Source organism: Quercus suber, unplaced genomic scaffold (genome assembly GCF_002906115.3).
Source record: "Quercus suber isolate HL8 unplaced genomic scaffold, Cork oak 2.0 scaffold_46, whole genome shotgun sequence".
Taxonomy (NCBI): Eukaryota; Viridiplantae; Streptophyta; class Magnoliopsida; order Fagales; family Fagaceae; genus Quercus; species Quercus suber.
In genome coordinates this window covers 457,501-481,122 of record NW_027069511.1, presented here as the reverse complement: position 1 = coordinate 481,122, position 23,622 = coordinate 457,501, and the positions used below count along the sequence as shown (strand labels likewise).

The following is a 23,622-nucleotide window of genomic DNA, read 5'->3' as shown; positions in this document are numbered from 1 at the left end:
ATGACTCCTTGGTAATTGAATTTCATTCCTTGTGCTTTTCACATCGCATTGGTTTTTGATTGAATGCGGAATGCACAAAAGTTGAGAGGTTTCTAATGGTCAAACACTTAGAAAGCAGTTTTTTTATGACAATAAGTTTACGTATGCTCCATGGGTTTTATGACAATAAGTTTACATATGCTCCAATGTTTCCTAGCAATACCAAACACTCACAATATTAAGGGATGGTGATGTTTGTGATTGGGGTGATCTCCTCTCTAAGGTATGACAAGACTCTCATTTGGGTAAGTCTCAAATTGCCATTTGCCATCCCAATCACAAACATACCGTGGATATTTTGGTAATTTCCTTTGAGAGAAATTTTATAATAATTAGAATGCTTATAAATCAAATAATGGGTTTAACGGGTACGTTGGGACTTGGGTGATTAAATGGGTTTATGGGTAGGGTAGTTATTGGGTATTTAATATTTATTTAAATGGATAATAAATGGATAATGGGAAATTATATACCCAACTCAAATATAACCTAACCCAAAACTTGTTCAACTCGTCTATTTGCCACCCCTAGACAAGAATATATAGAATTGATGGTATTTGTCTTTCTCAATGAAATCCTCTATTTTATCAACTCTGAGATGGGTGCTTAGAGCAAAATTCATGGAAAATGAGTATATATATAATGACTAAGGGAAAGGTACAGCAAGTGATCTAAATAGCAAATTTGTCTGCTATGTTAGGCAATTTGCAATACAAGTCTCACGAGTTGTCTTGCAAGTCATCTCCCATGCTGAGACTTTACTGAATATTAAAATAGCACATGTAGCACACGTGCTTCATTTGTGGGCCAATTGGGTCTCTTGAACTATCTCGCGGATTTGCACTTCTAGCAGTGCTTTAGTTGACTTCTAAGCCCAACCCAATTACAAATAAAGCCCACAAAGACAAGGAAATTAAGCATGAATTACAAGAAATGATACCATATAAAGCCAACACTAAAAATTACAAGGTAATTACAAGAATTTATAACTTTTTTTTTTTGGTTGCCAAAAAAAAAAAAAAAAAAAAAAAAAGAATTTATAACTTAACACTACAGGATACCCAATTTAAGAATTTAAGAACAACATCATGTCTTTAATGTTTCTTTCTCCCACCGTTAATTTCAATAGAATTTTTTAACTCTTAATTCACTTAAATAAATTTATTTGATTCTTGTCATTGGATGAATTCTACTCTAATGCGTACTGCAATTAATTTTCGCAAGTTGTTGCTTCACAACAAACAAATATGCTGATGTTGACTTGCACTAGCACTTCTGCAAAATAAAAGGAATTAAAACAAAATAGTACCTGCTCTTTAAATTGCACTTGCACAATAAATTAACTTGTTTCTTCTTCTTCTTCTTAAGTAGACAAAGCAGCAACTTCAACCTGACCATAAATGTATGATAATTATCCTCCACATAAAAAAGTACTTGTTTAAAAGCTAAGCTTGCAAAAGAGCATGAGTTCTTACAATTCAAAGTACTTTTAATGGAGTCTCCTTGTATGCTTGGGGCTTAGGAACAGAGTCCCATAGATGGAGTTTGCTTTACAAGTAGTCGCATTTACGGATAAAGATGATGAAGGGAGATTGTGCCATTGTTTTGGGGTAAGGAATAGCAAAATATATACATATATATATATAAACATTGTTCTAATGCATTCCCTCTGGCCTTTTTTGTCCTTTCCACCACTACAGTGGGACACAAATAAATTGACCTCATTCTTTTTTTATACTCTCTAAGCATTCTCATTGGTTAACGTAATCCATTAAAATGCAAAATGTTTTCATTAAAAAATGCACAAAAACACCCCAAATCCGGTGAGGTATTTTTCATAAAACTTCACTACTTAGTACTTGCTACTAGGGGCGGCTTAATGTATTTGAAAGCTTAAAGACGTAAACTGAAATTGAGACCTTTTATATATTTAATTATGATTTTTAAAATTTTAAATATTACTGAAATTCAATTATCTTGTTTTAGATGAAAAATTACTACTAATTAACATGAATCATGTAAATTTTTTTTTTTGAAAGTCTATAGACAAAAAATTTGACAAAACTTTTTATACCTGTTGACGTAACAGATTGATAATTTGATAGTGGTAAGTAAAAAAGTGATGTTAGTGGTGGATTTTGATAAAAACTAGTAAAAGTTTGTCAACTCAACTTGTGAAAAATGTTGTGATTTTTATTTATTTATTTATTTTTGTATTGCTCTTTTTTTTTTTTTTTTTTAAGTGCTAAATTCATAATATTTTCATTACAAATCTTAGGTGTTAATTTGTTATTGGTTCTAATTAAACTCATCACTGAAATTAATTTTTTATCATCAATAATACCCTGTAACAACCTATCTTTTAGGATTTATTTTGAAAGTGTTGTGAAAAATGTTGTGGAAGTAACATTTTTTTTCTTCTTGTTTTTCATTAGATAAAAAAAATATTATTTTATTCATTGACTAATATTTGGACTTAATTAATACTATTATAACATTTAAAAAAAAAAAAAAAAACCTATTGATTAAAATTTGGGGGTTTTTTTCTACTTGGGGGCTTAGACGGCCGCATCAATTGCTTTACCTATAGAGCCGGCATTGCTTGCTACAATGGTTAAGTATACATAGCCATTGTAACATTGTGTGAAAGTTTTTTTTATTCTCTCTTTTCTCCTATTTGACACTCTCCCTCTCTTCTCTCACTTGCTGAAGTATTAAAGTAAATTTATTTTAATGTGTGTATTGCCAAATAAAGAATGACATGTAAAGTGTGTTGTAAAAGTGGTAATATAAAACAGAAACAGTGGATTTTTGGTGAGAAAAAATGATTTATATATATTTAGGGTAATTATAGAATACTCCCAAATTCATGTAAGAGGAGAGATATGTATTTATGGTACTTCCAGAGTATTCAATAATTTTCCATATATTTGGAATAAGCGGATGGGAATGCTCTAAGTTTTAGTGATTCACTATAGTGCCGTTCATTTGGTTCTCCACTGCCTTTCAATTTTATTTTTTCTATTTCTTGAGAAAGTGTGAAACCTTTCATCTTTCAATCATAGTAGAATATTCAAAAATTGTGCCAATGTTAGTGGGAATCTATGACCAAGAGAGATCCCTAAATATCTATTTGAAAAAAGAGACGAAATAATTTTATCCAATTGTTAATACTAAAGCAAGAAGCACCTTTAGGTTTAGTTTAGTTTATTTCATTTCATTTTGGTAAGATAGATTAAATAATGTGAACTGCACTGGCTTGGAAAAGTGGGTCTGGCAATGGTGGCAAAAGATGAGTAAATAAGAAAGAGCTATAGAAGGTGGTGTTTTTAAAGAAAATGGAATAGCAACCTGGAATTTTGGTATCAATGAAATTGTACAAAAGAGTCAATAATACAGCGAATAGTGGGAAAAATAAGAGCATGATCTAATAAGAGCAGTACATACTACATAATGCATGGCGAATGAAAGAATAAAATCCGTTTCTCTTTCTGCTCACTGAAGTTTGTCAATAATGCTGTCATTCACTGAAGAGATCTCATTTTCTTTTTAATCTCTCCCCTTTCACTATTTACCATTTTTTTTTTTGAGTGCCATGAGAAAGGTTGTGACAATTTATCTTATTTCGTAATAGAGAGTCCAAAAGTGCTATGATATTACTGCCAAGATGCTTTCACAATTTTGACAGCTATGGACATAAATTAATTTTTAAAATTTTCTCCACTTGTTGTCAGGATTACTCGTTCTAGTTTGAGATCAGTTCCGCTGATTTTTATTGTAAATGAATCAAGTCATTAATAAACAAAAATTTGGGTTTGGCTCGATAAAAATACTTATTCATGTTTTTTTGTTTTTTGTTTTTAAACAAGTTAAGTTTGAGCCTTTTAAGCACGTTTTTAACAAATGAGCCAAGTCTTAAGAAATAATAATAATAAAAATTGTTCATGAATAGACTCTTGAATATTAGGATTCGATACAAAACTAGTTGAATCTAGTCTAATTTATGGACTTGATAATAAGTTTGATATGATCTTGACAATAAAACTAATGTCTTGCTATAACTAAGTAATTGAGAGTTGGGACCACTTGTCCAAATCAAATAAGTCTTATATAAGCTTGATAATGTATTTGTATTAGATCACAAGCGCAAAAACTTGATATTGAGCTTAAAGTTTGACTCTGATATTGAGCTTGAGCTCGGCTTGATTAATAAATTAAACCAAGACAAGTCGAGTTCAACCTTTGAGACTTTTTGATGAGCTCGAGCTCGAACATCATTTATAGGCTTGAGCCGAGCTTGAATATGTCACTGTCATTGTTAAGTTTGAAAACTCACTACACACCAAAACTTGGCTTATTTACAACTCTAGACTAGTGCTTTTGGCTGAAGGAAACAAGTACAAGAGAAAAGTCAGATCTTTCCTATTGGGAGAGGGAACCTAGGATTGAGGTAAGCAATCAGATCGTGACCCTGTCTGCTAAACAAATCATTGAAGGGAAGGATTCTCAACGAAAACTTTCAAAAGTCTTTAAGTTTGTTGGGTAGTCATTATCTTGATCAATTAGTCTAAAAGTTTGAGGCATCTATGTACCTTTCTAAACACTCAGACCACGATGAAATCAAAATAAGAAATATGAAAAGGATAATACAACATCATAGAGATTAAAAAATTTATAAATTTATAATGATTAGAGTACTTCAAACATTAAAAATAGAACACGATGGGATTAAATCAATTGAGCCTGTTCCATTACGCTTCTTTTATATTTATGTTAGTGCCCTATCTTTTATTTATTGTTTGTTTGATTGTTTGTGCATGCAAACTATCAAAGTGATGCAACTTTATGCAAAAATTTCTAAAGTATTGACAAAAGGTTCTTCATTTTCTCTCTTTCTCCATTGCTTTTCCCATTACTCCATCAAAGTATGCATATTGATAAAGAATAGTATCTTAAGAAGTACAAAATAAAGATAAGTTTATATAATTTGTTTAATGTCAAATCCTTCATTTCCTAGAGGAATCTAATCTATACATGGATTTGTGACAATCAGTTTAAAATTATTAATACATCACAAGTTATGGACTGTATATTAATAGTCATTGGTGTGATATCATCTTGATAAACTTTTACTCGAGTAATCACTAAACACATAGACAAACTCAGACTTCATAAAAAAAAAAAATAGAATATCTCTAAAGAATATGGACAATGAACCATTCCTCATAATGTTTTGTAGTTCAAAAGACTTCTCATCATGTACTAATGCTAGGGTCCAACTCTTTTAGTTGTGGAATTGATTCAATGTGAAGCTTTTCCAAAAGAGGCATTGCACCTTTCTATATTATTTGAAAATATAATTGTTCACCAATGCATCCTTCATGAAACCTAAGAATTATCAAACTATGAAAGACTTAAAGCACTTTTAATGGATTATTCATTAAATAAATAGCAATTGAGAACAATCCTTGAGTAGCTAGACTTGAACATGAGGTGAATGTATTAAATAAATAACAATCCATAGCTACTTAGAGAGAGAGAGAGAGAGAGAGAGAGAGAGAGAGAGCCATGGATTGTTCTCTCTTTGAGTAGCTAGACTTGAACATGAGAACAATCCTCTTTTTTGTTCACCATGGATCAAAGCCATTCAAAGTGAATCAGAGCAGAGAAAAGTTACCTCACTCCTTAGTCTAGGTCAAGTTGCTCAATTGTGAAATTTGTTTTCCAAGGCAATTTCTCATGCAAAAAGAAGACAAAGAGAAAGTAATGGTCAATATTTTGGGCAACTGGAATGACATTTGATAATTTTATTAATCTTGGAAATACTCCAATTATTTAGACGAAATTTAAGATCAAAATGATTACTTTCATGATCTTGGCGGCCTTTATGAAATTTTAAAGGTTTAAGGAGTGAAAAATATAATTTTAGAAAGGTTTGGTGTTAAGTTGTAATTTTGGGAAGTTTTGTAGTTAAACTGGAATTTTGGGAAAGTTTGAGGTCAATTTGCAATTGAATGAGTGTCGGCTAGTGGACTTTAATTTTAGGGCTCGCTGAATTAATGTGTCTAGGTCTTTCTATATGAATGTGGGTTTATATCTAGGCTTGGATTTGAGTGTGAGTGGGCTTACAATGGGCTTCGGCTGAGAGTGCACTCTAGATTTGAGTTTAGGAATGGTTTACAATTAAGCTGGGCTGAAGCTTATTCATTGTGGGGCTAGGATTGAGTTTTATTTATTTTAAGAAACTGATCGGGCTTGGCGTGAATGGGTATTTTAAGTAAAGCTGATGGGCTGGTTGGATTTTTAAGTGACTGGGCTTGGACTCAGTCTTAAAGGACTGGGTTTCCTAATAGAGTTGGGTCAATCTGTATGGTGATTGGTGAATGTCCAACAGCGACAGTAAGAGTGGTGTAGAATTGGTTGTTTCTGTGTTGGTAATTTGGTATTGCAATTTAGATGGTGTGTGTGTGTGTGTGTTTTTCTGTGTTAGTCAGAGTGAACTCATGTTAAGAATATTATCAAAGATTGAGTTTTGGTAAAATGAACTTGATTAATTAGCAAGGAATTACACCAGATTTTTATATATATACAGCTGAAACAATGAGATTAACAGAATTAAACAGTATTAACAAACTAACTCTCTCTCTCACGTGCCAAGCATGTCTAACTAACACTCTATCTATAACTACACTAAACTACAAGTCGTTTAGTAACACATATACAAAAGCTACATGTAGTTTATCAGCTTCTTCTATTTTGCAGTTCAACTTGCCCTCTGTTTCTTTGGCTAGGTGTTTCTTCTTCGTCTTGCCACCATTCTGATAAGTATGTATGACAAAAATGGTGGTTATTGTTGTGTATGCGTTTGTGAGCATGTACATAGAGATAATGTAATAGCACGATGTATGTACACAGCACATATAGGAGTATTTACAGACACCAGAAAAAACTAAAGCAATGAGAAGTTTTTTTGAGTTTTTGCTCCTTGCTATATTAGCATCTTCTTTCTTCTGTTCTGTGTTTCCATGTCCTCTTGTTTTACACTCATATATATATGTTCTTGTCCAAACCTGCGCATTCCAAGAAGGTTTTTCCTGAAAAGATAAGACCTGGATTAGTAAAAAGAGGGAAATATAGATTTCAGAATTAAGAATAAGCACAAAACATTACTCATGACCTTATCATCTTTGCCTTTGACATCCTAGGCATGTCTAGCAATATTTTGCTCAGCTTCTTTTACACTTTGTTTGAACATTTGCTCATAATACAAAATGGGTTTGATAGAAGATGAAAAGTATAAGAGATCAAAAAAATATTAAAATAGAAATCAAGATGCAAGAAGAGTTTAAGGAGAGTGAGAGAGAGAAATTGATTCATTTGTACCTTTTCCTATATATATTTAGGGACTTCTTCTTTCTTGGGGACTTTTTGCTTTTCATTCCTTCTCAGTTGTTTCTATCTGCCATGTTCACATTGCCATAGACTAAAATCAAGCACAATTTAGATAATTATGGATTATAATATTGAGAGACACAGATAAAGACTACATACCTAGTCTAATGGTGCTTCCCAATTTCCCTTTCGTAACATTCTTCTAAACAAAGTCCATAAAAACGGATACTTTTTTTTTTTTTTTTTTTTTTTTTCTATAACTACACTAAACTACAAGTCGTTTAGTAACACATATACAAAAGCTACATGTAGTTTATCAGCTTCTTCCATTTTGCAGTTCAACTTGCCCTCTGTTTCTTTGGCTAGGTGTTTCCTCTTCGTCTTGCCACCATTCTGATAAGTATGTATGACAAAAATGGTGGTTATTGTTGTGTATGCGTTTGTGAGCATGTACATAGAGATAATGTAATAGCACGATGTATGTAGACAGCACATATAGGAGTATTTACAGACACTAGAAAAAACTAAAGCAATGAGAAGTGTTTTTGAGTTTTTGCTCCTTGCTATATTAGCATCTTCTCTCTTCTGTTCTGTGTTTCCATGTCCTCTTGTTTTACACTCATATATTTATGTTCTTGTCCAAACCTGCACTTTCCAAGAAGGTTTTTCCTGAAAAGATAAGACCTGGATTAGTAAAAACAGGGAAATATAGATTTCAGAATTAAGAATAAGCACAAAACATTACTCATGACCTTATCATCTTTGCCTTTGACATCCTAGGCATGTCTAGCAATATTTTGCTCAGCTTCTTTTACACTTTGTTTGAACATTTGCTCTTAATACAAAATGGGTTTGATAGAAGATGAAAAGTATAAGAGATCAAAAAAAAAATATTAAAATAGAAATCAAGATGCAAGAAGAGTTTAAGGAGAGTGAGAGAGAGAAATTGATTCATTTGTACCTTTTCCTATATATATTTTGGGACTTCTTCTTTCTTGGGGACTTTTTGCTTTTCATTCCTTCTCAGTTGTTTCTATCTGCCATGTTCACATTGCCATAGACTAAAATCAAGCACAATTTAGATAATTATGGATTAGAATATTGAGAGACACAGATAAAGACTACATACCTAGTCTAATGGTGCTTCCCAATTTCCTTTGCGTAACATTCTTCTAAACAAAGTCCATAAAAACGGATACTTTCATTTTTTTTTTTTTTTTTTGTTTGTATTTGCATTCCTTCAAGCAATTAGCACCGACATATATATTTGGTTTGTTCTCATTGGACCGGATGCAATTAAGAAAACTAACAGTAACACATGCTCGTTGTTTATCATGATAAAAGCTCATCTTTGAACGTGGTTGCATACAGTTTATAAATTGATCGATAAAACAATTATAAATTGAGTGATGAACAGAATCGAGTTTTAAGAAATGAGAAAGTGGTATTGGAAGTGAAGATGATAAAAAAGAGGAGGAGCCAATATCAATAGCTCGTATTTCAAAAGGATTAAGAATAACAAACACCATCATTCCTAGCAAAAGTTACTCATAAAATTTTTATCCGTTGATTTGCTTCTACTTTTGTAAATTTTTTACTTAAAAGTTTAATCTAGTTTCGTAACAATGCCTTCAGTTATTAAATTTAATATACTATTGAACTATCGGACAGTTTTAAAATAGAAATATATAAAATGAATTAGTCTTAAAATTGTAACTTTTTATAGAATATGATAGACTTAAGTTAAGTGGATTTATTTTTGACAGTAATTCTCTATTTTACCAATAGGAATTTCCAAAAGAGGTATAATGCAATTAAAAGGAAGTCTAAATTGTGGCTCATAGTGGTTGGGTTTCAGGCTTAATAAAAATGATTTTTGTATTTCATGGATTTAATGGGCGCTTTGTTGAAGTTTGCTTGGGCAAATTGGATTTCAGCTTGACAATCGAGTCCTTGGTCCTGATTGGGTTAAGCAGTGGCATGTGGATATGTTTTGGGGATAAAACGTGGACTATATGATGATTACCATATTTTATTCGTCTTTGATTTTGCTGAAAATTATTATTTTAGTAATCTTTAACTAATTGCATACTAGAATTGCCATTGTTGAAAGCGTGAATGGTATTTCTTTTAAAGAGAGGGAAAATTTTGTGATTATAATTAATCCTTGAACTCATCTTAAAATAAAGTAAATGAAGTATAGTTTGCCATAAATATTACTAACTAGTTTAGAACTCTGTGCATATACACGAACATATTGAAAACACACCCATGTACACACATTATATATACAAGATTTTACCTAATAAGTCACTATTCATAGTATTATGTAAAAAATTAATAAATTTAAAAGCAAAAACTTTCAAACTCTTTATTATTCTAATTTTAAATATAGAATTTGATATATGAGTGGGTTTTAATTGTCCATTTATGTTAGACTTCTCGTATTTTGTACTGAATTAATTCAATTGGCACAAGAATTTTTTTTTAAAAAAATAGATGGGGCATACGGCGCAATAATTGAATTTAATCATTTGATTTAGGCAAAGTTCCATAAAAACTCCTGCCTTCTTCATTTTCATCTTTGGTAAATTTCCCAACGGCAATAGTCATAGTGATCCTCCTATTCAACTACTTCAACCATTTTCGAACACCTCATAACATTTTCAAGGCTTTCAAGACGTTTATCATTTCTATATGATTTGATTTCTTGTACACTACCCTGTCAACTCTAGGTATTCAAATAATATTTGTGTTCATGGGTTGGTTAATTTAATAAGTCTCTTCTTAATTTGGCACAAAAATTAAAGTCTTAAATTGGACACGTGTCGCAAAATTGGACCTCAATTGTAATTCAATTTAGAATGTAGTTTGATTTTTCTTTTTAGGTTTGGATCTATATATATATATATATATATATAGCACAAAAAATAAGAAAATAAAATTGGACTCCTTGATTTTTTGTAGTGTATTAAATAGTTGCACCAAAATTAAGAAAACTAAATGGAATATAAAAAGCATCACATTAGACTTTAATTTGAAATCTAATTGAATTTTGAAAACCAAGAATAGGTATAAAACTCATGGTTGGAGGAATCATTTTTTTTCATTTTCCTTTTTGGTATTCTGGCTTTCAAAGGGCACACATGATATAAATCTAAAGAGAAGGAAAATATAATATAAAGGTGCTTTGCCATTTCCCCTGTACAAACAGTGGGATTTTTTTTAACTTGACTTCGACAAGACTAAAAACTAGCAAAGAGGTAAAAACTTAGAATTCCCTTACAGGCCAATTGGATTGCATTAAACCCAACACACCAACCACTAGGTTATCACATTTCCTTGTGTTTGCTAATGAAAAAAATATTTATTTGAATTACCTTCTCTCACACCTTTTGAAGTAAGTCCTTTACTACTAATTAATTATTGGCCTTTCGTGGGTTTCCGTTAACTTAACTGATAAAGTTTCTAATAGTTAAATAAAAGATCTGGGGTTTAATCTCCGTCAATATCAAAAACTGATCGGTATCTTGGTCTGATTATAAAGAATTATATATATATATATATATATTATTGGCCTTTCAATTTATTATTTAAGACCATCATTTTTTTTTTTCTTCTTTTTTCCTAGCTGTTCCAAATTGTAGTGTTTTCTAGCTTTCAAAGGGAACATATAATATAAATCTAAAGAGAGGTTAAATATAATATAAAGGCAACATAAATGTACTTTGCCTTTTCCTCTACAAACAGAGGATTTTATTTTAACATCACTAAATACTAGCAAAGAGGTGAAAACTTAAAAAACCTATTGGATTGCATTCAGCCCAACACACCAACAACCAGGCTATCAAATTTCCTTGTGTTAGCTAATAAAGATTTTTTTTTTTTTTTTTTTTTGAGGGAAGAAGAAATATTTATTTGATTTAACCTTTTGTAACAACTCTTGGAGTGGGTCCAACACCACAACTTAATTATTGGCCTTTCGATTTCTTATTTAAGACCACACAAATAAACAAAAATGCAAACTAATAATATATATATATATATTGAAAATTTTCTTATATTATATTAAAATACTTTTGTACTTGAAGGATTGATAATTAATTATTGGCCTTTCGATTTCTTATTTAAGACCACACAAATAAACAAAAATGCAAACTAATAATATATATATATATATATATTGAAAATTTTCTTATATTATATTAAAATACTTTTGTACTTGAAGGATTGATAAATACATTATTTGTTAATATTTTTATATTTCATTAATATTTTTTATATTTCTTACAACATTTGTGAAAATACATTTTGAAAATTGTTTAAATTTTCTAAGATATACCGTGATAATTATTATTATTCAATTTTTCTAATTTTACAATTTTAATTTCTTTATTTGTATTTCAATTAATAATGATATCATCACGGTCTGATATCAGTCAAACTTTAATCTTACCTCAAAACTTTGAACCTCTCATTTTTCTAGTTATGTTGATAACAACAAATTTTACCACTCAAGTTTGATTAATTATCATTTTTGTTATCTGAGCATCCGCTTTGGTTTAGCTAAATATTATTCCAATAAATAAATAAATAAAAGCCTAATAAACTCCAAAAACCCACATTGGGTTATTAACTCAGTAACCAAAATAAAATTTCGCAACCCTGCTTCCCTAAAAATAGAGGTAGCTTAGAAATGGCGGTGGTTTAAGTGGTTTCTCACCTGACTTTGTGGACTGTTATCATAATTCCTGTGGTTGTTAATACATGGATTTAGTGGGTTTAATTTGTGGTGGTTGTGTTAGAGATAGGTCACTGCGCAAATAGGAGGTGTTGAAGCTATGCAGGGACATAACAAAATTCATATCCTCCATTATTGATCAATCAATTAATTTCAAGAGTGGTTCTAAATAGAGATTTTTTAAGCGATAGTTTTAAGATGGGTCATGATATGAAGGTTCCGTTTGAAATTTGAGAAAAAGTTAGCTTATTTTACGTTTTAGCTTATTTTTTGCTCTTAAAATGGGTCCTATTGCACTGTTAAGGGGGTCTCATTGCTCCAAAAGTTAGCTTTTAACTTTTTTTTCTACATACCTTTTCAGTTTCAACAAAATAATTAAGCAGTTCCTAAATAGACTTGAAGTAGAAAGGTTTATGGATTTTCTACAATGATTGAAAGTTGAAACAACTTTTTTTTTTTTTTTAATTATTATTTCTGTTGTGGATTTTGAATTAGTTGAAGAAGGAAAATTAGAAGAAAATAAGAAAATGATATTTAAATGAAGCAGAATTTAGAATAGAGAATCAAAATGTAAGGTGTTGTGAATACTGCTATTTAGTTAGCTAAACATCAAACAACTACATGCAAAAAAAACATCAAACAACTCACCCTTAACACGAAAAAACCCACTATATGTTCCAAAGCTTTACACAAATACATTCACCTCCAATGGGCCTAAACCCAAAAAACACAGCAACACATTACCTAGTCAGACATAACATGTAATGCCATCTAAGCCATGACCTCCTCAAAATATCAAAAGCCCAGAGCCAATATAATAATAAAAATATCAAAAGCCCAAAAACAATTTTTAAAAATGAAAAAAATAGTCACCACCGCCCTTGTAATTGTAACTCCAATTATGCTAAAATTGAAGAATATACATTATAAAAAATAGAACTAATATCCATTCAGTGTTTACAAAATATTAATAAAAGAAAATACACAAAGTGGTAGATTATTACATGCAGTGTTTGTTATTGGTTGGGGATGTTTTTGTAGCTCGAGGGGAGTAACAGGGAAAGGTTAGATATATCATGTATGTGTTCGTACTTCATAGTTGATTAAAAATCTTTCTTTGGACGAATAGAGAACACACATAATAGTTTAAGTCTTCACAATTTATGGCAAATGTCTGTCAAACTATTTATGGAGTGTTTGAATAGCATGATTTGGGCATCATGTAAATTTGTATTTGAGTAATTAATTTTTTTTTTAATTATAGTTTTAAAATATCAAAGATTTGAATTTGACCAAATCTACCAAAAATTTTAAAATTTTAAAATCATTTGATTTGAAATATATCTAAAATCAATGCATTTTAAATATATTGATTTAAAATCCAAATCTAAATTCAAATTCAAGTTTCCAAATGCGACTTTAGCAACTTCAAAACATTACATGTCAAAAGAAAAAAAATGTGAGCATGTAATGGTTGAAATTACTCAGAGCCAACGAAATATTTAACACTAATTGAATTTTTGTTTTCCAGTGACTGATTTAGATATATCAATACAAGAACCGTGATAGCAGAGGTTCAAAACACAAGCAGCCAAAGTTGCATCAACACTGCAAACTAATGACACTTACCAAAGAGCAAAACAAAACCTGCAACAACACTGCTGCAACATAAAAAACTGCACACAACAATTTTGATTGCTCCACGCCATATACAACACCTTAATCTTTAAAGACACATGGAGACACTCCCCAATTTGAACAAATAACTCTGTTCTAACAGTTTTCTAGTTTGGATGAATAATGAAAACATATACAAATTATTTACTCTTTCAAAATTTAAAGGGAAACTTCAACAAATAGAATTTTTAGCTGTATCAAAGCCATTACTTGCAAGCCCACCAATGAAATACTTCACATTCTTAAACCACTCCGAAGATCAAATGCAAATTTAACTAAAACATCACCCTTTTTGTATATCGTCTTTTCAAGAGGTTCATATGCTTGATACACTGAAACAATAACATTGTTACAAAAATACAACAACGAAGGCAACCATGTAGGGGAGAATCAACCACTGATGTACATTATGGCTGATTGACCATAATGGTCCATTAACAAATGTCTTAAGAGCACCTATTAACCCGAATTTTTTTTTTTTTTTAAAATGTAAGTATTAGATACAAGAAGTTGGGGACCTGGATTTTATGAATTTAGTTCTTCCATACGGTGTTATTTCTTTGGAAATTGGGAGCTCCCTCTCTCTAAGTCACATTGGATTCTCACTAGTAGCACTATTGCAACTGCAAATTCTCACCAAGGCAGAATCTGCAACGAATCAGGTAGCAATACTACAGCAATAGTGACAACATAATTACAACAACAATACAATGACAAAGGCAGTCAGGCAAGAGAGAATCAGCAACTGATATTCTGGTTGATTGAGAGAAAAACTATATCCTGTACGATCTGGCACTTGAATATCCTTGAGATGTTGGTATTTGAAGCCTATCAATTATAACAATAGCAAAATAAATAAAAAGGGAAATTTTATAAACAATGCAAAAAAGAAAAAGGTCTATAATGTGTGAAATGGAGAAATGCAAGCTTACAAACTGTGATTCACAACGAATCACCTATCACAAAGAACAAAAGTAAACTTCAGCACTCAAGTTTATCACCTATCACAACGAACAAACTTGGTAATCTGATTGAGTATTAAAGAACTGTTACAACAACAATACAATTGTAATAATAAGGTCAATCCCACGATAATTTAACAAATGAGGATTTTTTTTTTTTTTTTTTGGAGAATGGAACAAATGAGGAATTAATTCAAGAACAAGAGACTGACACTCCAAAAGTATCCCCATTTATGGTCGTTGTCCAATTTAAAAGATCATGGATTCGACAACTTCTGGCATTAGAATTTGAATCATTTCATTCTTTCTAATTAAATCTTTTATTGTGTAGCAACAAAATGATAAAAGAAAGGAAATATGTTTTATTGCCAGTATGAACCTTTGGTAATGCAGTAAAAATAATAGTATAATTGCTTAAAGGGTAATATAATACCTGTGATTTCTCAAAAATGTTGAGGGCACTTTGGTTGTCCACCTCTTGACTTACCTTCGCAGATGCTCCAACAACTCTAAATCACCAAGCTTGTAGATTTTGTAGCTGATGAATCAAGAAAATTCACCAATGGATCGCATGATACTCCTCTCGCCTCTTATACTAACCTGCACGAGACAAAAGAGAAAACCTATCGAAGGACACCGGTGTGGTGCCGGCCAAACACCCTCCGAAAGTTAAGTCAGAAAGTATGCTCACAACTCTAGAGTGCTAGAGAGGGTTAATTATGCGTACCTTGGCTTGTGAGGGTATTGGGGCTTTTATAGTGGCTTGAGGTTGACATCCTTTCCTTGGCGCGGAAGTCTTTTCCTTATAGGACTCTTCTTGTAGAATCCTAAACGTGATGAATAAGTCTCCTCCTTATGCGGAAGATTTTTACCAAGTATATAAGATTTCCGGAGTCCTACTAGCGCAAGGACTCTATTTAGGCTCTTATGAGAATGAGTCAAAATATCCCTCATTAGGGGCTCAGCAGGCCCATGGACAACTAGCCCACCATTCTTCACCCCGTCCATATCCGGCCCGTTCACATCAGGTCCGTCCACAGGGGGCCCGTGCAAATGATGGATCCGTTTATTCGGGTTTAAGAGATATTTTTCCCCTTTCAATAGCGTTCCCCTTGAATCCTATACCAAAAACAAACAAAAGGAACATGCTTGACTTTCCAAAAATCAAGGCCTTCATCTGGTTGCATACTAAGCACAAATTCCCTGGGCATTTCAAAAAATTCCAAATCTTTGAGGTTTTTCAGGTGGTGGATGCCAGAGGGCACCTCCTCCAGTAGTGGGCAAGGTCCAATTTCAATCATTTCAAGAAGAGGCAGGGCACCTTCATCTATTATCAACCTATTCAAATTTTTCAAATTTGTGAGCCCTAGAAACTTGAGTTTCTAGAAGCCTCCTTCCTCAATATGTAATTGTCCACCTTCATATCCTTGGTAAATCACAAGATTCATCAAGTTAGGTAGAGCTTGAAGGATCTCTAATGGATCATCTATTAATCTTGACCAAGTTAAACCAATTCTAACTATATTCTTGAGTTTAGGAATCCATTCTGGCAAGTTTTCAAGTCGCCCTCTTAGGACAAGAGATTGTAGGAGGAGTGGAGGAGAAGACATTGATTATAATTCAATATCTTCTTGCTCACTTATTGCACTGATTTTCAATGACTGAAGGTGGATTATTTTCTCCAATGTAGTGCACAAAGCAATCCCATTTTCTCTCTTCAATTTGGAGATACTCAACTTTCTCAATTGCCTCAATCTTCCCAATTCTGAAATAAGAGTGTTGTTGTTGACTTCCACTTTCTGAAGCTTTTTTAAGGACTCTAACTTCCCAATACCACTTGATATCTTTACCGCACACTGATGATCAATATTATATTCAATATCACGATTTATAAAGTAGGCTGCAAGATATCGTAGTTTAAGGAGCCTGTTGATCTCCTTTGGTAGCTCAGACACAAGGGAACGTTTCAAATCCAAAGTCTCAAAGTTATGTAGTTTACCTATAGACTTTGGCAGAATGTGTACTTTTGTATCTCTCAATCTTAAATATCTTAGATGGAATAGGTTACCCACTTTTTTAGGAATGTAATCTATAGGAGCTCCTTCAAAATCCAATGTTTTCATGAGCTTAAAATTTTCAAAACAGGTAGCAAGAAAAGAATTGGATACCTTGACTACCCCCACCATAAGAATTAAACGAGTTTGGGAAGTAGAAGTACCCTCCAAAGGAGTATTTACATTGTTTTGAATGGAGAGGTGCCGACCAATTCCATTAAAAATTGAGCAATTACTCATTGAAACATGACAAAAACTCAATTCTTCTGACCTAGAAACAATAACCTCACGCATCATATCATGAACCCGACAAGTTCTGACTTTGCCAACAAAATCAACCTGTGCCACTTGAACCAAACTTCTATGAATGAGTTCACTCAAGTAATCATGTGTAACATCTTCCAACATTTTCCCTTTCTTTTCTTTTACAAAACCTTCAGCTATCCATAGCCGAGTTAGTCTAGCACAATTAATAGAGTAATCCTTTGGAAACATGCTTAAATATAAGAAACATGCTTTGAGATTGTTAGGTAGATCACGATAACTGAAGGATATAATCTTGGTGATACTTCTAAGGCGGGAATTAGTTTCAAACTCTAAACTAAGACTATCAAGAACTTTGCACCACTCAAAGACAACCTTGGCTTTGGTTGACAAAAGGCCACCTATAGCCACAATTGCTAGAGGTAACCCTCCGCATCTTTCAACTATTACACATGACAAATCATAAAGCTCAGGAGGACATTGCCCCTTTTCCCATTGGAATACCTTCTTGTAGAAGAGCTCCAAAGCTTTTTCTAAAGGTAGAGGTGGTAGCTTGTACACATAATAATATGGAGATTCTTTGTTAGAAGGAGCAACATCCTCACTTCGGGTTGTGATTATTATTCTACCTCCTTTGCCATTCTCTGGGAAAGCACATTTTATATGTTCCCAAAATCCTATATTCCATATATCATAAAAAATTACTACATACCTTTGTTCACACAAATAGTGCTTCAATTCTTCAATTAGTGATATCACTTTCATTGTGTCAATTTCCTTAGGAGCAAACTTCTTCTTTGCCTTGTAGAACTGCTTTATCATTTCTCTTAGTAGTTCCTCCATCTTGTATGATTGAGACACAGTGATCCAAGCATAACAATTGAAGTGAGCTACAATCTTCTCATTTTCATACACTTTTTTAACAAGAGTGGTCTTGCCAAGCCCACCAATGCGGACCACTGAACACACCATGTGATTAGATGATCCTTCTACCAGCCAATTTATCAATTTGTCTCTATGTGACTCAATGTCCACAACCTCAGCCTCCTCAATGAAAAGGGATTCTACTTGAGGGTCAAGCCATGTATCACTTCTAGTGTCGCTGCCCAATCCTCCTTGATTTATAGTGTTGAAGTGATATCTAACAGCCCGCTCTCTCTTTTCCTTGAGATTTTTATTGATATCTTGAATCTTATAGGCTATCACACTTCTTGCTTTCAATTTTATGGTAAATCGAAAAACTTTATGGAGAAAATATAATCCTGGCCTTCGTCCATGAGAACATTTTGCTAAATGAAGTATGTATTCGTCAATAACATCTTCTATGTGACAAGCTTCTTCCCTTATCTGTTTCACCCATGTTTTCTCAACATTGCTCATGTCCCCTATTTCGGTCCTAGCATCTGCATCCTTGAGGAAGGACTGAATGATCTCCAATTCATCTTTGATGTTTGCAACTTTAACTTGGATACCCATCAAAAATTTCGCTTCATGGACTAACAACTGGACCAAATTCTCAATAATGAGGCTAACTACAATTTCTGCCATTTCTTCTTCCTTCTTAGATCATTCAAGTACACACACTATTTGCTATATTGTTGCTTTTCGTAGAATCACTAATATGACTATAGATGATTGAATGGTTCTTTTATTTGAGCTATCTAAAAGGGTTTTTGATCTACAAACAAGGAGGCATGGAAATGGGTTTGGGTGACACGAGTGGCTAAGTTTGGAGATAGAGATGGAGAAGTGGAAAAATGATGATGTAGAATCCTTAGAATCATGGGTTTTGAAGTCATTGATGATCCTGGTATTGGTTTCATGAAAAAGACTGGGTGTTGAGTTAGATTGAGGGTATGGACGGTGATGACTATTTGGTGGGATATATTGAAGATTAATGTGAACAACAAGGACTTAGCTTGGAGAAGTGGGTCTGGTATTATGGTGGAAAAAGATGGGTGAAGTGTAGTTTAGGGAAATGGAATAGAAACTTGCAATTTCAGTATTGCTCCAATGACTTCTAGTTCTAGTTGTATCAAAGGAATTGGACAAAAGAGTCAAGATCCAAACACCGTGAATAATGGGAAAATTTAGTAGTGTGATATCATCTAACAAGAGCAGTCCATTTATTCTGCGTGGAGGGAGAACCAACTAAGCGAAATTTCCCTTGCACACACTCACTAAAAAATGAGTCACGAACACCAAGTGAGAATAGAATCTCTGTCTCTTTCTTTCTGCTTGCTAAATTGATCTCATTTTCTTTTTATCTCTCTGTTGATTATTTAAACATCTTGATTCATGTGTCACAAGTCAACAACTGACGGTGGTAGTTTTTGTCTTTTTGATGAGGTGGGATGGGTCCCGTCCTTGTAGTTTTCTTTTCTTTCATTGAATTCTCCAAAAAGGTAATGAAGAATAAGAGGGTGTTTGGATTGGAAGTATCTCAAAACTCAAAACACATAACTCAAAAATATAACTCATTCTTCAAAACTCTATCTCACTCAAAACCCAAAATTGAAAAAAATTGTTTGGCTCCAATATCTCAAAACCGTGTCCCATATCTTAGTTCTCAATTTTTTCACTTTTTGGTGGAGCCCATAGCCTGCACAAGTCAGAATGTTGGTTTTCTCTCGTACGTGTCCTCTTCTCTCTCCTTTCACCCAAAACACTGTTTTTCATCTCCACAGACACACACACACACACACACACATACACACACACACACCGAATGTAAGAGAAAGGTGGATTTCATTTTCTTTCTCCATATTATGAAGACCCATTGCCTGCAAACAGCCAACTGGTGAGTTCCTTTTCTTTCTCTGTTTTATGGGCTATGGTGGATTTCGTTTACTCATTTCCTCTGTCCTGAAAGAACCCCTAAATCCCTAAATTTTGGTTGAAACCAATCTCCATCAAACCCCTTTCTCCGTGTCTTCTAGGCTAATCGTACCCACTGTTATGCCCAAACCCCATGGGTTCGTCCTTTCCTTTTCAACTCTAGGCCTCTGTTGTGTCTGATTTCCCCTTCGTACTCTGCCCCCAAATTTTTTACAAAACCCATCAGACATAAATTTCATTATTTTACAAAACCCATCAATGTTTAGAGAAATTGAAAAAAACAATGAAACACAAACAAAATCAAAACAGAGCATTTGAACAAAAACTTTGAAATACAAACATTTAAATTTAGAGGAACACAAAACAAAGCAAGGTGGGTTTACGGAGGGAGAGAGAGAGAGAGAGAAAATGCGGTTACCTAGGCAGAGGTTGGATTCTCAAACCAGTGTCGGTGTCGGTATTGGAAGTGTCGGGGTGTGCTTGTTTTTGGCTGGGACTCCTTCTTCTTCCTCTCGCTTTGTGCTGGGTTAAGAGTAGCTTGTGAAAAAATGGAACAAGTGAGAGGTCTGAGCAATAAAAGAAAAGGCAAAAGTTTGAAATAATGGTATGTTGGTAAAGGTGGGTGAGAGGTGTTAATGGAGAAGGAGTGGGCGTAAAAACGGAGAAGGTATAAATGGATTAAATGGAGAAGTCAGAGGAGTAAAGAGTAGAGAGGAAAACAGAGGCCAACGGCTTTGAGGATGATGTGACCATACACTAAAGAGGGTCCTACACGTTTGCAATTATTTATGAAAAATGCCACAAAACTCATATTTCAAAAATTGAAAACAGCTTCTGAGGAGTTCTCATTTCTCATTCTCAAAACTCAAAATTTTGAGATATGAGAACTGGAAACAAATGCTAGAAACTAAACCAAATAATATTTCAACTGGTGGGTCCCATGGATTTTGAGTTTTGAGTTAAGGATTTTGAGTTATGTAACTGAAAATAGGTCAATCCAAACACCCTCTAAATGATCTTGTTTCTTGGCCTCTCATTTTGCTTAATTTTACGAGGGTTGTGTTAATGGGCTCTTTACGACCTAGCTTTTTTGCAACCTTTACACAGTTTTATGTGTCTTTTTCTCAGATGTGAGTCAGCTTTATAGGAAAAAGATAAATGAAGAAAGAGACCAAAATACCCTTTTTCACATCTCTCACCAACTCAAGCCTTAGTCAAGCGTCTCACACGGGAAAATTTGAAAACTCATGCGTCTTTCATAGGAAAACAACACCAAAACAAATATTGGAAGTAAGGCTCTCAATCTATTTTGATTGTTGCGACCTTAAGACAATTACTAAATTAGAACCTTATTCACAAAAACTTTTTTTTGGTTAAATATTACTTTAAAAAAAATAAAGAAGAAAAAAGAGAGGAAAATATCTATATGTAAATCACTAGATAGAGGTGTGAGTGGGAGGAATAGGATACAGTTAAATCAAAAACAGAAAATGTAGAATGCTTTGTACCTTGTGAAGCTCAAGCATGGTGTAAGGCAGTCTTACCCGTTAAAAGTGAGCAATGTTAGTGCCACATAATTCGACATGTGACGGTTGCGAGCAGTAAAAGTGTGGATTTTTTTTATTATTATTTTTTTAAGTTGTGACAAAATTTACACAGTTTTTATTTATTTATTTATTTTATGACACTAGCATTTATCATTAAAAGTGGATCCACATCCTTGATAAGCAATGACTTCTGACTTATGTGTCCTCAGAACTCTTACCACTACCAGAGTAAGCTAGTTTACAGTTGCACAAAACCAGACCAAGTGAGAGAGGTTTTACACAAATCTGAAACTGAGGTTTTTAGGGACAAACCTGATGGGAACGTCAAAAGGAGAAGAAGGTCCGAAGCACCACTGCAAAGAGGCTTTTAATTTTTTTTTTTTTTAAATCACTTTTTTATGCTTTAAATGGAGAGGCAAAATTTCTAGGAATGAATTCAAAGAAACTAAGTTTTGAGATTGTTTTTTATTTTTTATTTTTAGTCTTTTGATTTCAGTTTTTCTTAATTAAGAGAGAATGATTCTTCAGCTTGTGAGCAGAAGATTACAAGTTGTAAAATGGTAAAGCTAACTAGTACATAAATGAAACAATGAATGTGATTAGTGAGTTTCAACTATTTAATAAATAATTTTTTTTAAATTATTTTTTAGTAGTAGCACATTAATTTGTGAGAATTAAGTAGTAATATTTGTAACATATCTCATCATTTTTTTTTCTTTGAATTTTTCTCTTAATTGCTTAAGTTTTGGGGCTAAATAAATATTAAAATTTGAGATCCTTTTTCACTAGGGATGCTTTAGGCAGCTGCCTAACTTGCATACGGCGCCAACCAACCCTGATTGAAAGACAAAGAAATGAAGGTTTAAAAAAAAAAAAAAAAATTTTGATAGAAGGGTAGCGAGATTTGAAAATTTTGAAAAATCACCACCATTGAAATTATTATTTGCTCATTGTAGTGTGAAACTAGATTGTGTCCACAAATATGAGATTATAGTGTTATTGAAGGCAATGATGAAGGCAATGAAATTCGACAAGCTTACATTAAACCTGGCCTCCCCCTCCCCTCCCCATGTTCAAATCCTAGTTTTGGTCCTGTTTGGAACAGTGGTTCACTGAAGATTCTTGTATCATCAATTATAATCTTATCAATTCATGCAAACAAGCAAATTAATATGACATTTTCTTTTCTGTTCTGTTCATTTTTTTTTTTTTTTTGTAAATCTTTGTTTATCAAGATGTGAATCCTTCAACTTGTTGAGTAATAAACTCGATCTAGGAATAGGAAGTTTTGAAGAAATTGTTTTTGGAAGCTAAGAGGGTGTTTTGCAAACCACAAAGCAGGTCAGCCATGAACAAAATAATTGATTCCAAAAGTCTTTAGATTGGTGACAATTTAGTTCAAAAAGCTTGTTCAAACTTCTAAATAAGGCTAGAAAATATTCACATATAAAAGTCGTCATTTTCATTTTTTCCTAATACAATCCCTTCAAAATCCCAAATTCATGAACAGCATGTCAAATAGTGTTAATTAAAATTGGTTATGGCTTGATTCTTGACAAACTATATAAAATAAAATCATTTCAGTTGGTTTAACTTATATTGGAATTGAACCAGTTCTATATACTTCTATTATTCTATAGTTTGCCAGACATGAACAAGAAAAAAGTCTTTACCAATGCACTTGTGCAGTTTAGGAACCTTGTCTGAGATTAGTAAAAACAAGTGCAACAGACAAAGTTAGCTCTTTCCCATTGGGGTAGAAAGCCTACATTGGACGAGAAGAATGTGAACGAGAATTTTCTAAGTCTTCGGGTTTTTTCAGGTCACCGGTGGTCATTATCTTGATAAATTGCAGGGGCGACTGTAAATCTTAACAGGCTGATCCAAGGCCCAAATAGTCAGCCCAAAAGTTCACTAAAGAGTCACTCTCCACAGTTCATTCAAAATCCCATATTAAAAAAGGGCCTGTATCGTTTAAGGCCCTTCTAGTAGTTCAACCCATTAACTTTAAAGTTTAAACAAACTCCCTGCCTTGGACTCCTTGAAGGATTTTTGCATTTATGCTGTCATATTATCCCTTTCGTGCAACAGATCCTAGGAAAAAAGTG

The 23,622-nt window shown here is 32.9% G+C and overlaps 1 protein-coding gene across 1 annotated transcript; it reads right to left on the bottom strand.

Moving 5' to 3' along the window:
- Window positions 1-14,119: 14,119 nt before the first annotated feature.
- LOC112006810 (disease resistance protein RPM1-like) lies at window positions 14,120-20,613 on the bottom strand. Its single transcript, XM_065771577.1, has 2 exons — window positions 20,386-20,613; window positions 14,120-20,162 (listed from the first exon to the last, which is right to left on the bottom strand). Exon 2 carries the CDS (start codon window positions 18,675-18,677, stop codon window positions 16,425-16,427), a length of 2,253 nt encoding a protein of 750 aa, XP_065627649.1. The 5' UTR covers window positions 18,678-20,162; window positions 20,386-20,613; the 3' UTR covers window positions 14,120-16,424.
- Between the last annotated feature and the right edge of the window lie 3,009 nt (window positions 20,614-23,622).